The 13,063-nt window shown below is 46.0% G+C and overlaps 1 protein-coding gene across 5 annotated transcripts in view; it reads left to right on the top strand.

Moving 5' to 3' along the window:
• The first annotated feature begins 632 nt into the window (after positions 1–632).
• Positions 633–13,063, top strand: part of NUDT9 (nudix hydrolase 9) — a 33,792-nt gene continuing 21,361 nt past the window's right edge. The window contains exons 1-2 of one of the 5 annotated variants that reach the window (XM_081101446.1): positions 2,358–2,806; positions 3,108–3,246. Coding sequence is in view for 1 of the 5 variants with exons in the window: in XM_081101443.1 (XP_080957569.1) it covers positions 2,700–2,806 (107 nt within the window). In the remaining 4 variants the exon portion in view is untranslated. Of the gene's footprint in view, positions 805–1,627; positions 2,055–2,335; positions 2,807–3,107; positions 4,519–13,063 lie in introns of those variants that run through there. The other 4 variants (XM_081101448.1, XM_081101445.1, XM_081101443.1 and 1 more) reach the window with 4 other exon arrangements.

Raw genomic sequence — 13,063 nt, 5'->3', positions numbered from 1 at the left:
CACACACACACACACACACACACACACACACACACACGTACACTGGAGAGGCCCGGTGCATGAAATTCGTGCAGGGGGGGCGGGCGGCGGTTGTCCCTCACCCAGCCTGCACCATCTCAATCTGGGACCCCTCAGGTCCAACTGCTGGCAGTTGGACATCCCTCTCACAATCCAGGACAGCTGGCTCCTAACTGCTCACCTGCCTGCCTGATTGCCCCTACTGCTTCTGTCTGCCAGCCTGATCCCCCCTTAACTGCTCCCCTGCTGGTGTGATTAACACCTAACTGCTCTCCTGCCAGCCTAGTCACCCCCAACTGCCCTCCCCTGCCAGCCTGGTCACCCCCAACTGCCCTCCCCTGCCAGCCTGGTCACCCCCAACTGCCCACCCCTGCTGGCCTGATCTCTCCCCCAATTGCCCTCCTCTGTTGGCCAATTTGGTTCTGATTGGTTGGTTTCTATGTCAGTCAGTATCAAAAGTTGTGCCTCCTAGGCAGCCATTGGCTCCTCACAGTTGACCCATGATTTGGCTCTGATTGGTTGGTTCCTATGCCAGTCAGCATCTCTGGGCCTATCAATGGGGCCTGATCAGAAAGGCGAGGCTGATCAGCAGCTTGGGTGGAAGCCTGGAGAGAAATGGAGGCAAGTGCTGATCAACAGCTGCCACAGAGGCTACAGATCAGACCCTGCTTCTCTCTTCAGGCCTCTCTCCAGTTCTGATTGGCAGTCCCTTCATCAGTGGGTGCTGGGTCACCATGGCAACCCAGCACTGACTGCAGGACTTACTTCCAGTTGGTTAAGCCAAAAGCAAGTACATTTTAATAATAATACTTCACTATCCAAAAGAACTATCAAAGATAAAGCTGTAAAGACACATTTAATTCAGTAATACCACTGCATGAGGTGAATTCTACTTCCTTGAAACGGAAGGCTGGAGACATGTTGAAGAGTGGAGTGTGCTAAGGGCAAGGCGCTGAGGGGTGTTGAGGGGTGTTACAGGGGTGGGTGGATGACCTATGTGATAAGGCCGTCTGGGTTTGTTAATTGGCGCTTATCGGTGGAGAAACAAATTTTTATTTTTAAAGCAGGAGGCAGTTGTGCAAGTGGAAGAAAGGTGCCCCTTAAGTTGGACCCTTATCCTTCCGCCCGGGGCTGGGAGGTAATACAGAGCCATATTCCCCTGAATGTTTGCTTTTCAAAGGCGGGGGCTCTCAGGTCCTTGAGAAACAGTTCTGGGTGGCCGATTTGCAGCACCAAGGGCAGAGAAAGGATTTATAACAGCAAGCCTTCTACAGAAGGGTCCTGGGCCTCCCTGCCAATCACCAGGAGTGCTGCGATTGTTGAGGCTGGCATTGAAAGCGGGGGTGGGGGTGCGGAGGGCGTGGGCGGGTGTTGTTGCTGGGATCCTCCCAGGGACGCCGTAAGCTGCTGGAAGCCGCAGTGGAGCTTGGCCACGTCCCCAGGCGCAGTGGTTTGGATGGAGTCGTCACACGACAAGAGTTCTGCAGTCTTCAGAGCTGTGCTCCTTCAAGTTGGATGACTCTGGCTCTTAAAATAGAGGTTTCATAATGTCTGTCGATGACACACCATTGTAACATCTCATTATGTACTTAAAAGTTAAATATTTGCCACATTCATAAGATAAATCCTGGTTTGGTTACAAGTTGTTTTTCCAAATTTCAGTTGGGCAGTTTATCTGATTTTTTTTTTAAGGGGCTCTTTTTTATTCATTTTAGAGAGGGAGGAGGACAGGAGAGGGAGGGAGGCAGAGCATCCACCGGTTGCCTCCGGTGCGCACCCCGCCCGGATGGAACCCGAAACCCAGGTGTGTGTCCAGACCCGGATGGAGCCAGCGACCTTCCGGTGCCGGGACCACCGTCCCACGAACGGGGCCGCCGGCCGGGCGGCTGGTCTAATTTCTGCCTGGGCGTCGCCCCTTCGATCCTGCTCCGGGCCGAGTGCCTGTTTCACAGATGGCTTACTCCTCCGGTTTGTCAGGATCACCCCGGGCAAAGTGTTGCGAAATGTAGCGACTGCAGCGCATAACTGGTAAAAAAGTAAGAGAAGAGCGCCAGCCCCGCTGACCGCACCCCTGGCCTCCCTCCCTCCCTTCCCTGCCGCCGCTTCCCCGGATATGACTAGGACGCGCGTGACTCAGTACATCAGCTGTTTGGAATCCTTCCTGCCCCCCAAACAGGGCAACAAGCTCCTCCTAACCCCCTTCCCTTCTTTCTCTCTTCCCCTTCCACTTCCTCGCCTTCTTTCACTCTCGCTATTCCCTGCCCCGCGCCCCCACGACGCCTGCGCGGATTGGGAGATCCGAGAAGGCGCGCGCGACGCAGCCCGACGGTCTTTGCTTTGCGGCAAAACCGTAAAGCGCCATCACGCCCCGGCGGTCCCGGCTCCGGCTCCGGCCTGCTGTTTCCCGGGCTGCGGGGGCTGGGAGCTGCGGCGTCCGCGGCCGGTCTGGCTACTCTCACCCCCTGGGGGAAGCGCCGGACCGTTATTTTGGGAGGGCTCCTGGTCCCCTAGGGCTTATGAGATTAGAGTCTAATCATTAGACCCAGCGACTCCCTCCGGGAACGGGAGGGCGGCCGGGTCCTAGTGCCCCCTGGCTCCCGGGGCCGGGGCTGTGGGGTGGGCGGAGGCTGCGGCCCACGCTGAGAGCGACCTCGCCGCGTGAAGCCGTGCGCGGGGCGCTGATGGCCGGACGCATCTTGGAGAGGACTTTAGCCACCGTGTCTCTCTCTGTGGCCTTGGCCTCTGTGACTGTCAAGTCCTCGGGCCTTTGCGGCATCCCGGAGTGCAGGTATCGCCCTCCCTCCTCGTGCTGGCTCCTCCCCAGGCCTTAGGTGCCGGTGGGAACCAGCTTCCCGGCGGGCGGCTTCTATAGGCTTTGCTGGCGGCTCGGGTTTTTCTTTTTTTTTTTTTTTTTTAATATTTTTTATTGATTAAGATATTACATATGTGTACCCTCTACCCCCCCTCTCCCCGGTCACCCCCTCACCCCCCCGTTGTCCGTGTCCATTGGTTAGGCCTATATGCTTGCATATAAGTCCTTTGGTTGATCTTTCCCCCTTGCCCCCACCCTCCCCTACCTTCCCTCCAAGGCCCGACAGTCCAATCAATGCCTCTCCGTCTCTGGATCAGTCCTTGTTCATCAGTTTATGTTGTTCATTATATTCCACAAATAAGTGAGATCTTGTGGTATTTATCCGCTCTCCAGTTCCATCCATGCTGTGGCAAATGGTAAGAGTTCCTTTTTCTTCTTCCTCTTCTTAAAGACTACCTTTCAGCTTTTCATATAATGCTGGTTTGGTGGTGATGAACTCCTTTAGCTTATTCTTATCCGTGAAGCTCTTTATCTGACCTTCCATTCTGAATGATAGCTTTGCTGGATAAAGTAATCTTGGTTGCAGGTTCTTGCTATTCATCTCTTTGAATATTTCTTGCCACTCTCTTCTGGCCTGCATGGTTTCTGTTGAGAAATCAGCTGACAGTCGGATGGGTACTCCCTTGTAGGTAACTGACTGTCTTTCTCTTGCTGCTTTTAAGATTCTCTCTTTATCTTTTGCTCTTGGCATTTTAATTATGATGTGTCTTGGTGTGGTCCTCTTTGGATTCCTTTTGTTTGGGGTTCTCTGCGCTTCCTGGACTTGTAAGTCCATTTCTTTCACCAGGTGGGGGAAGTTTTCTGTCATTATTTCTTCAAATAGGTTTTCAATATCTTGCCCTCTCTCTCCTTCTGGTACCCCTATAATTCTGATGTTGGTACGCTTGAAGTTGTCCCAGAGGTTCCTTAGACTATCTTCATATTTTTTGAATCTCTTTTCTTTTTTCTTTTTCGGTTGGGTATTTTTTGTTTCTTTGCATTTCAAATCTTTGACTTGATTCTTGGGATCCTCTTGTCTGCTGTTGGAGCTCTGTAAAGTATTCTTTATTTCAGTCAGTGTATGCATAATTTCTAATTGGTCCTTTTTCATGACCTCCATGGTCTCACCATACTCCTTGAGGGATTCATTAAATTTATCGGCGGTTTCCATAAAATTCTTGACAAACCTTATAAACGTGGCCTTGAACTCTATATCCAGTCGTCTGGCCTCCTCCGTTTCTGCCAATTGTGACCTGTTTCTTTGTCTCCGCATTTTGGCTGCTTCCCTGTGTTGATAGAGTGGCCTGCGCGCCAGGTGTCCTGTAGGGCCCAGTGGCTCAGCCTCCCCAGTTACCTGGGGTGGACACTCTTGGTGCACTCTTGGTGCCTCGCTTGTTGTAGGATCACTGGGAGGAATTGACCTCCAGGCCAATTGGCTGTGGGAAGCAGCTGTGTCTGAAGTGGGAGAATGGACCCCTTCTGACCACTGGGTACAGTGGCTCCTGGATCTAAGGAGGTGCTAATTCAGCCCCTGCCTGAGGCCACACAGCCGGCCACGAAGAGGCTCAGCTGTGAAGCAATGCAAGCCGCTGCGGGGCCTTGGGCCTTCTCTTGGAAGTTCCGGGTCTGGCTGGCCCGGCTGCAGTTAGGTAATTATCAGGTTGCAAAGGGCCGGGGCATTCACATGCAAAAGCCTCTGCCGCAGCCTGGGTGGGGCGGGGTCTCAGGGAGTCAAAGGGCGTAGAAAGAAGCAATGGCTGATTCTCCACGCCCGGAGTCGCGCGTCTCAGTGTCCCGGCAATGGCTGCAAGCACCTCCGAGGGAAATCTGCCCCCAAGTTCGCCCGCTGCCGCCTGAGAGAGCAGCCTCTCCCCGTATGAGACCTGGGTCCCCAGAGACTTCCCGGAACCGGAGATCAGAGCAGTCGGGAGCTTGTGATTCAAAAAGACAGCCGCGTCCTCAGGTGCCACCCCCTTTCCGCGCGCGCGAGCTGCCGCCGTACCTCTGCACTCAGCCTCCGCAGCTCCTCTGGCTCTCAGCGTGCTTTTCTTTTCTTCTAGTTGTAGAAATTACACTCAGCCAGCCTTCCTGTTGTTTTGGACGATGTTTGCTCCGTCCTTTGGGCTAATTTTCAATTGTTGTGGGAGGCGACTATTTCCCGGTGTTTATCTATGCCGCCATCTTAGTTTCTCCTCGGGTTTTTCTAGTTGCGTAGAGACACGCTTTCAGAACGGCTCAGAATGTGCTTCTCGGCCAGCGGTTCTCAACCTGTGGGTCGCGACCCCTTTGGCCGCGGAACGACCCTTTCACAGGGGTCGCCTAAGACCGCCCTGCATATCAGATATTTGCATTACGATTCGTAACAGTAGCAACATTACAGTTATGAAGTAGCAACGAAAATAATTTTATGGTTGGGTCACGACATGAGGAGCTGTATTTAAAGGGCCAGAAGGTTGAGAACCACTGTAAGCCTTTTGAGGTAAAGCTGGTGCCGTCCTTCATAAGTCACCATCGTTATTGTCCCCAGAGCGTTTAAATAGCACTTGTTGGGGTGTGGTGCTGTCCTGTGCTATTTTCTTCTGGTTAATACTTAAAAACATCATTATTCAAATGAATACATGCACACGGTTTAAATGCGTGGCCCGTATAATTGGTGTACAATGGAAGCGAAAGTTGTCATTCTTCCTCTGAACCTCACTGTAAATAATGTTTGTATGTATGATCTACCTCTTTCTTGATTTGTCAACTCTGGATAAATTTAGGGATTTCTTGTGCCTCACACTGCCTCCTGCTTTTATTTTACTCTTTCCAGGTTTTTATTCTTCGAGTCCATTGTTCAGGAAACACACAGTGGCTACTGAATTATCATTCAAACTTAAGACCTGTGCATTCTGCTAGCCATCTCCATGGAATTGTAAATGTTGACAGGAACCTTTTCTTACTCTTAACTACTCTCTTTAGTGGAAACCTTTTCTTATTTTATAAACATAAAAACGTTTTGAAACTATAAAAATGATAAAAAATTATCTTTTTTCTCCTGAATTATCTGTTTTGGGTACGTGGTTCTATTACCATTTGGTTCTTTTTCCTTTTTTTTTTTTTTTCTCAAACATCTAGTGGACACTGGTTATCTACTTATATTTTGACACCAGTTATTCATCTATATTTTAATGAACATTTCAAATATACATTAAAATGTAGATAATAAGCATTGTTTTCTCTGAATGGGAGGACTGATTGAATATTGCCCCATGTACCAGGGTGCCTAGACTGAAAGGTTTCAGTGTGTGGGATAAGGTAGCAGTTGGACAGGCTGGGAAACTCCCTCCTGCCCTTTTCCCCTAGGGTTTACGCTAGTGGAGCAACTTATTTGCTGAGCATAGCTGCTTTAACTTTACTTCCTCAGTATGTTGTAGAAATAGTAAGCCCCAGTTTCTATTGTGCTAACACCAATCTATAATAATAAAAGCATAATATGCTAATTAGACCGGACAGCTGGATGTCATTCTGGACGTCCTTCCGGAGGAAGCCATGGCGGTGGGGGCCAGAGGCGGTTAGGGGCGATCAGACAGGCAGGCAGAGTGGTTAGGGGCGATCAGACAGGCAGGCAGAGTGATTAGGGGCGATCTAGCAGGCAGGCAGGCAAGCGGTTAGGAGCCAGCGGTTCCAGATTGCGAGAGGCATGTCCAACTATCTGGCAGTAGGACATCCCCCAAGAGGTCCTGGATTGCGAGAGGGTGCAGGCCGGGCTGGGGGACCCCCCATGCATGAATGTCGTGAACCGAGCCTCTAGTATAAAAGACCTAGTTCTTAATTTTCTTTAACTTTTGGCGTTATCCTAATCTAACTGTTGCTGACTGTAAGGGAGGGAAGAGGACTGATTTTCATGGTTACTGTCCCACTGTCCATTTAGGACATTTGAACCCACTTATTTCAATCTTGAAACCTCTCAGTGTCCTCTTGTAGAAATGGCATCTTTTCCTCACCCTTTTGTAAATATTCTCAAATATGACTTGCTCTACTTTGGTTTGTAGGTCAGTATCATTCCACCTACTTGAAATCTTTCTGAAATTGGTTGAAATCTCATTCACTGGTGGTGTCCTAGTCTCTCTTCTTGCTGTGGATGTTGTTGCCTTTTATACATCTGTCTACCTCTTCAGTGGGATTTGGGGAGGGAAGGAATAAACATCTGTGTTCCCTGGAAGTCACATGCTGTTTTTGATAGATGCCACTAGAATAATGTGAAATTGCTTGGCAGCTTTTCTTCATTTTTATAATGCTGGGAATCCTAGGGGAAGCAGAGTATATCTAAAACCTGTGACTGCTTACTGGCTTGGAAGAAAAAGCCAAAAGTTAAGCCAACAAGTATGTGGAGTATCTTATATTGCAAGGCATCCTGGAAGAGACATAAGAAATTTAGCATTTAGAATTTTACTACCCTTTATTAATTTGGGTAAATCCAGAAAGTCATAGTTTTGTAGTTGGTTTTTTAAAAAATATATTTTTTATTGATGTCAAACAGGAAGTGAGGGGAGAGAGAGAAACGTCCATTGGCTGCCTCCTGCATGCCCTCTAGTGGGGTTTGAGCCTGCAACCCCAGGTATGTGCCCTGAATGGGAATTGAACCATGACCTCCTGGTTCATAGGTTTACGCTCAACCACTGAAACACACTGGCTGGGCTGTAGTTGGTTTTTGTGGTTTGACTAGATGCAGTGGTTCTCAACCTTCCTAATGCTGCGACCCTTTAATACAGTTCCTTATGTTGTGGTGACCCCCAATTTCATTGTTACAAATTGAACATAATTAAAACAGTGATTAATCACAAAAACAATATGTAATTATATATGTGTTTTCCTATGGTCTTAGGCGACCTCTGTGAAAGGGTCGTTCGACCCCCAAAGGGGTCGCAACCTACAGATTGAGAACCACTGAACTAGAGAGTTGCAAATGCCTATTTTCTAGAAAAAATAAAGATAGTATATAAAGATGTGAGTGCTTTCAAATTTTCCATCAGGATTTATCAGCAATGTATGGAGAATGGTGTATATTTTATTCCTGTGACTACATATAAATATATATGTGAGCTAAAAATGAAGTTGAGCCCTAACTGGTTTGGTCCAGTGGATAGAGCTCTAAACAATAAAGTCCATTAAAAAAAAGGGGGGGGGGGCAGATAGTAACCTTGGCTGCTTGCTTCAATTCAGAGACAGATACATGGAAAATAAACTTGATCTTATTAAAAGAAAAGTTGAGAAGGCTGAGAAAGGATAGTGTTTCAAGAAAGAATGATTTGAGTATCATAGGATTAAAGGAGGTGTGGGGGCCCTATTGAGAGTATGCCAGATGTTCAAGGCCACTCTGAGCATGGGAATCGTAATCAGGGTGTCCAAGGACTATACACAGGTACAAGGATGCAGAAATCTATGCACTGCGTAAGCATGCTCTTCTATAACCCAGATGATTGGTATCACTATATATAAAGAAGCCTCTTTTGTCTAAGTAGTATAAAGTTGAAACTGACCAGCCAGTACGAGGCTGCATTATCTGCTGGGTACAGTGACAGCTCGCGGCTGCTCAGATAATGGCTGTAGGAACAGAGGCTGCTGCTACTGTGTTGGAAAGATGTATTGTTACCTAGCTGGTGTTTGGCTATCTACTGTATAGGACTTAAAGAACTGTTTTGTCTGGTGGCTCCTTGTTAGCAATGGCTACTTGGGCTACATGGCCACTGGCTTCTACAATAAAGATTCTCTTATACACCCACAACTTCTCATGGCTTCTTCATCTACCACCCAGGGTTCAAGAATGTCCAGCCCCTGGCAGAGGGGCTCAGACCCAACAATTAGTGTAGTAGGGCAGGATCAGGACCTGTGCTTCCAACAGTGGTGCAGCAAGTAGAGAATAAAGGAGGAACCTGCTCTGACAGGAGGTCTTGGGAAAATTTTGATGAAGGCTTCTAATAGTTTGGCCAAAATTATCCGCTATGATTTGTGAAGGTAAAAAGAAAAGTGAAGGTTGTATTATGAAGTTATACGAATTTGTTGAAAACAAAATACTTAATTCTGTTCTAAAACTTAGTGTGTGTGTGTGTGTGTATGTGTGTGTATACACACACATATATGTATATGGTTATAACCTAGCTTATTTAACTAATTTAAAATTTTAAAGATGAAGCTCTAATCAAGCTCCTTTTCACTAATTAAAACAAAAGTTTGGTTTCTACACAGCATACAATGTTGAGCTACAACAGACATGCTCCCTGTTCTCCATTTGCTTAAAATCAGGTGGCACCCTAATAAATGTAAAATCCCAATTGTGGTAATTCCATGAAAAGAATAATGGAGCTCTGATAGCACACAGCAGGGGAAACTTACTTCTCCTAGGGAGTTAGGGAGATAGACTACCCTGAGGAAGTGAACCTTGATCTGAAGGATGGGTTCAAATTAGCTAGGTGGAGGAGGAAGGAAAGCTATAGTAGGCAGAAATAACAGCGTGTGGCTTTCCATATTGGGAGGGAACATAGAAGCTTTTATGTACTGGGGTCAGCACAGCAAAATCATAAAGAGTTGAAGAGGAGTGTGGTAGGGAGTCCTTGAAATGCAGGTTAAGAATTTTAATATTTCTTCATGTAAATACAATGACATACATTGACCAAATACATAAATATGATCTTTTGTTTCTCCTTTTCTTTGGTGTGTTTGAGTATTGTCTCTCTCTCTCTCTCTCTCTCTCTCTCTCTCTCTCTCTCTCTCTCTCTCTTTCTCTCTTTCTTTTGCTTGCTTTTCTCCTTTCTTCTGTTTCCTTTCATATCTCTTTTTTCAACCTTTTCCCCTTTTCTCTCCCCTTCTCCCCTTTTCTGCCACCCACCTCTTTCCCCTCACCTTTTGTTCCCCCTCAACTTCCCTTTTCTGTCTCCCTTTCTCCTCTCCCTTTTTCCTTCCTCTTCTTTTCCTAGTCCCTCCCCTTTTCCTCACCTCTTCCCTTTTCCTTTGTCTCATATCTGCACTATATTCTCTAATCCACATTTAGAACCTGATAATATAGATTCTTTTACATTTTTCTCATTCTCATATAATAAATAGTATAGACATTTGTAGTAGACAGAATAATGACTCCCCAAAGATGTCCACAGTCCTGAAACCTGGGCATATGTTGCCTTACATGGCAAAAGAGACTTTATAGATGTGAGTACGAGTTTCAGAAGGGACGAGTGTCCTGGGCTAGCTAGGTGAGCACAGTTTAATCATGAGTCTTTAAAAATAGAGAAGTGTTCCCAGCTGTGGTCAGAGAGGGCTATCACTACTGAAACGGTCAGAGAAAGATTCAGTTGGTGCTGGCTTTGAGGATTAAGAAAGGGGAACATGAGCCACAGAATGGGGTGGCCTCTAGAATCTGGGAAAGGCACAGAAAAGGCCTCTAGAATCTCTGTAAACGGATGCAGCCCAGTCAGTATGCTATGTTGATTTTTTTTGTTTTTGTTTTTGTAATTAATCACTATGCTTTAATTATGTTCAATTTGTAACAATGAAATTGGGGGTCACCACAACATGAGGGACTGTATTAAAGGGTCTTGGCATTAGGAAGGTTGAGAACCACTGGTATAGATTGATGGTAGCCATTCTGACAGCTGTGAGGTCATATCTCATTGTGGTTTTAATTTGCATTTCTTTTTTTTCCCAAGTTCACTTGAAAGTATTTATTTATTTATTTATTTATTTATTTAAATTTCTTAAAGTATTCCAAAGACTATTACACATGTCTCCTTTTTTCTCCCCCTTGACATTCCCCCAGCTTCCCCCACCCCCCTGTGTCTTGTGTCCATTAGTTATTCTCATATGCATGCATATAAGTCCTTCGGTTGATCTCCTACTCCCCCCAACCCTCCCCAGGGTTCCCACTGTAGTTTGACATTAGCTCAGTGCCGCTCTGCCTCTGTATCCATTTTTGTTCATCAGTCTATAATGTTTCTTATTATCCATAAATGAGTGAGTTCATGTGGTATTTTTCTCAGCTTCCCAGGGGCTGTCTCAGTCTCACAGTGGCCATCCCCGCCTCACAGGGGCCGTCCCCGCCTCACAGGGCCTCCAGCCTCACGGGGGCCGTTTCAGCCTCACAGGGGCTGCCTCAACCGCACAGGGGCCATCTCAACCTCACAGGGGCTGTTGCAACCTCACCGGGGCATCTCAACCTCAATGGGGCCGTTTCAACCTCACCAGGGTCGTCCTGACCTCACCGGTGCCGTCTCAACCTCACTGGGGCATCTCAGCCTCACCGGGGCCGTCCCAGCCTCACCGGGCCGTCTTGACCTCACAGGGGCCGTTTCAACCTCACCGGGGCCGCTGCAACCTCACCGGGGCCGTTTCAACCTCACCAGGGTTGTCCCTACCTCACCGGTGCCGTCTCGACCTCACCGGTTCTGTCTCAACCTTCTCGGGGCTGATTCAACCTCACAGGGGCCGTTTCAACCTCACTGGTGCTGTTTCAACCTCCCCAGGGCTCTATGTTGATTTTAACCCAGTGAGACTTGTGTCTGATTTCTAAATAACTATAAAATAATAAACTTGTATTTTATTGAGGTATAATCAACAGACATATCACTTTTAGTGTGCAATATGATACAATATTTGTATATATTGCTAAATGATCACCACAATAAGTCTAACACCTGTTCCTATATATAGTTACAGAAATTTTTTTCTTGTGATAAGAACGTTTAAGATATATTCTCTTAGCCACTTTCTAATGTGCAGTACCATATTATTCACTATCGTCACCAAACTGTATATTACATCCCCATGACTTATTTGTTTTATAGCTGAAAGTTTGTACCTTATGACTCCTTTCACTCATTTTGTCCCCGCTCCCCATCACCAACCCTGCCTCTGTTCTTTGTTTGAATTTGGTTTTTGTTTTGTGTTTTAGATTCCACACATAAGTGAGATATAATATTTGTCTTTCTTGTCTGCCTTATTTTACTTAGCAAAATGCCCTCAAGGCCCATCTATATTATTACACATGGCAAGATTTTTTTTTTTGATGGCTGAGTAATATTACACTGTGTGTGGAATATTTTCTTTATCCATTTATCTGTTAATGGACAGGCACTTAGGTTACCATATCTTGGCTTTTGCAATAATGCTGCAATGAACATGGGGTTGCATACATATATCTTTCAAATTAGTGTAAATACCTAGAAGTGAAATTGCTGGATCATATGGTAATTCAATTTTTTAAAATTTAACATTATTGTTGAAAGTATGGTAGTTATATTTTTAATTTCGTGAGGAACCTTCATATTGTTTTCCCTCCTGGCTATACCATTTTATATTCCCACTAACAATGCCCAAGCATTCCCTTTTTTTCATATCCTTGACAACATACTCATTATTTCTTGTCTTTTGATATTAGCCATTCTGACATGAGTGAGGTGGTATCTCATTGTGATTTTGATTTGCATTTCCCTGATTAGTGATTATGAGTACCTTACATGTATCTTGTCTGTCTGTATGTCTTCTTTGGAAAAATATCATGAAATTTTTCCTGTGTTTTTTTCTGAGAGTTGTATTTTTTGATCTTATGTTTGGGTCTTTGTGTTGGGGTCCAACCCCAGCAGGTCCAGGGGTTCCCAAAGCTATGGATGGAGTTGGCGAAGAAGGGATGACACAGAGACAGTGTTCACTTAATCAGCAGCCTAGCCAGGTTCTAGCCAGGATCTCCAGCCAGGTTCTGTGTTTATTGTCTTGTTACATCTGTATTTATACCAGTTGATTTTAATCCTATCAAATCTATTCCAAAGGTTAGTGCCTTTCTTATCCCCATTCCATGGTTACTCTATTGTTCTATTAAGCTACAAGGAAGTAACTGAAGGAGATTATCCTAAGTAAAGATTTTGTAGCTTAAGCATGATTGTTCCTAGTTAAAGTGATTAATTACCCGCCTGGCACTTAGTTAAGGGGTTTTATTTTTATTTATTTATTTTTAATTATATCTTTATTGATCAGATTATTACATTTGTTCCTCTTTTTTCCCCCCCATAACTCCCCTCCTCCCAGTTCCCACCCCACCCTCTGCCCTCACTCCCCACCCACTGTCCTCATCCATAGGTGCACAATTTTTGTCCAGTCTCTTCCCGCATCCCCCTCACCCCTTTCCCCCCCAAGAATAGTCAGTCCATTCCCTTTCTATGACCCTGA

Source organism: Myotis nattereri, assembly GCF_964212035.1.
Source record: "Myotis nattereri genome assembly, chromosome: 1".
In the NCBI taxonomy this organism is placed as follows: Eukaryota; Metazoa; Chordata; class Mammalia; order Chiroptera; family Vespertilionidae; genus Myotis; species Myotis nattereri.
This window is presented reverse-complemented; position numbering and strand designations above follow the sequence as displayed.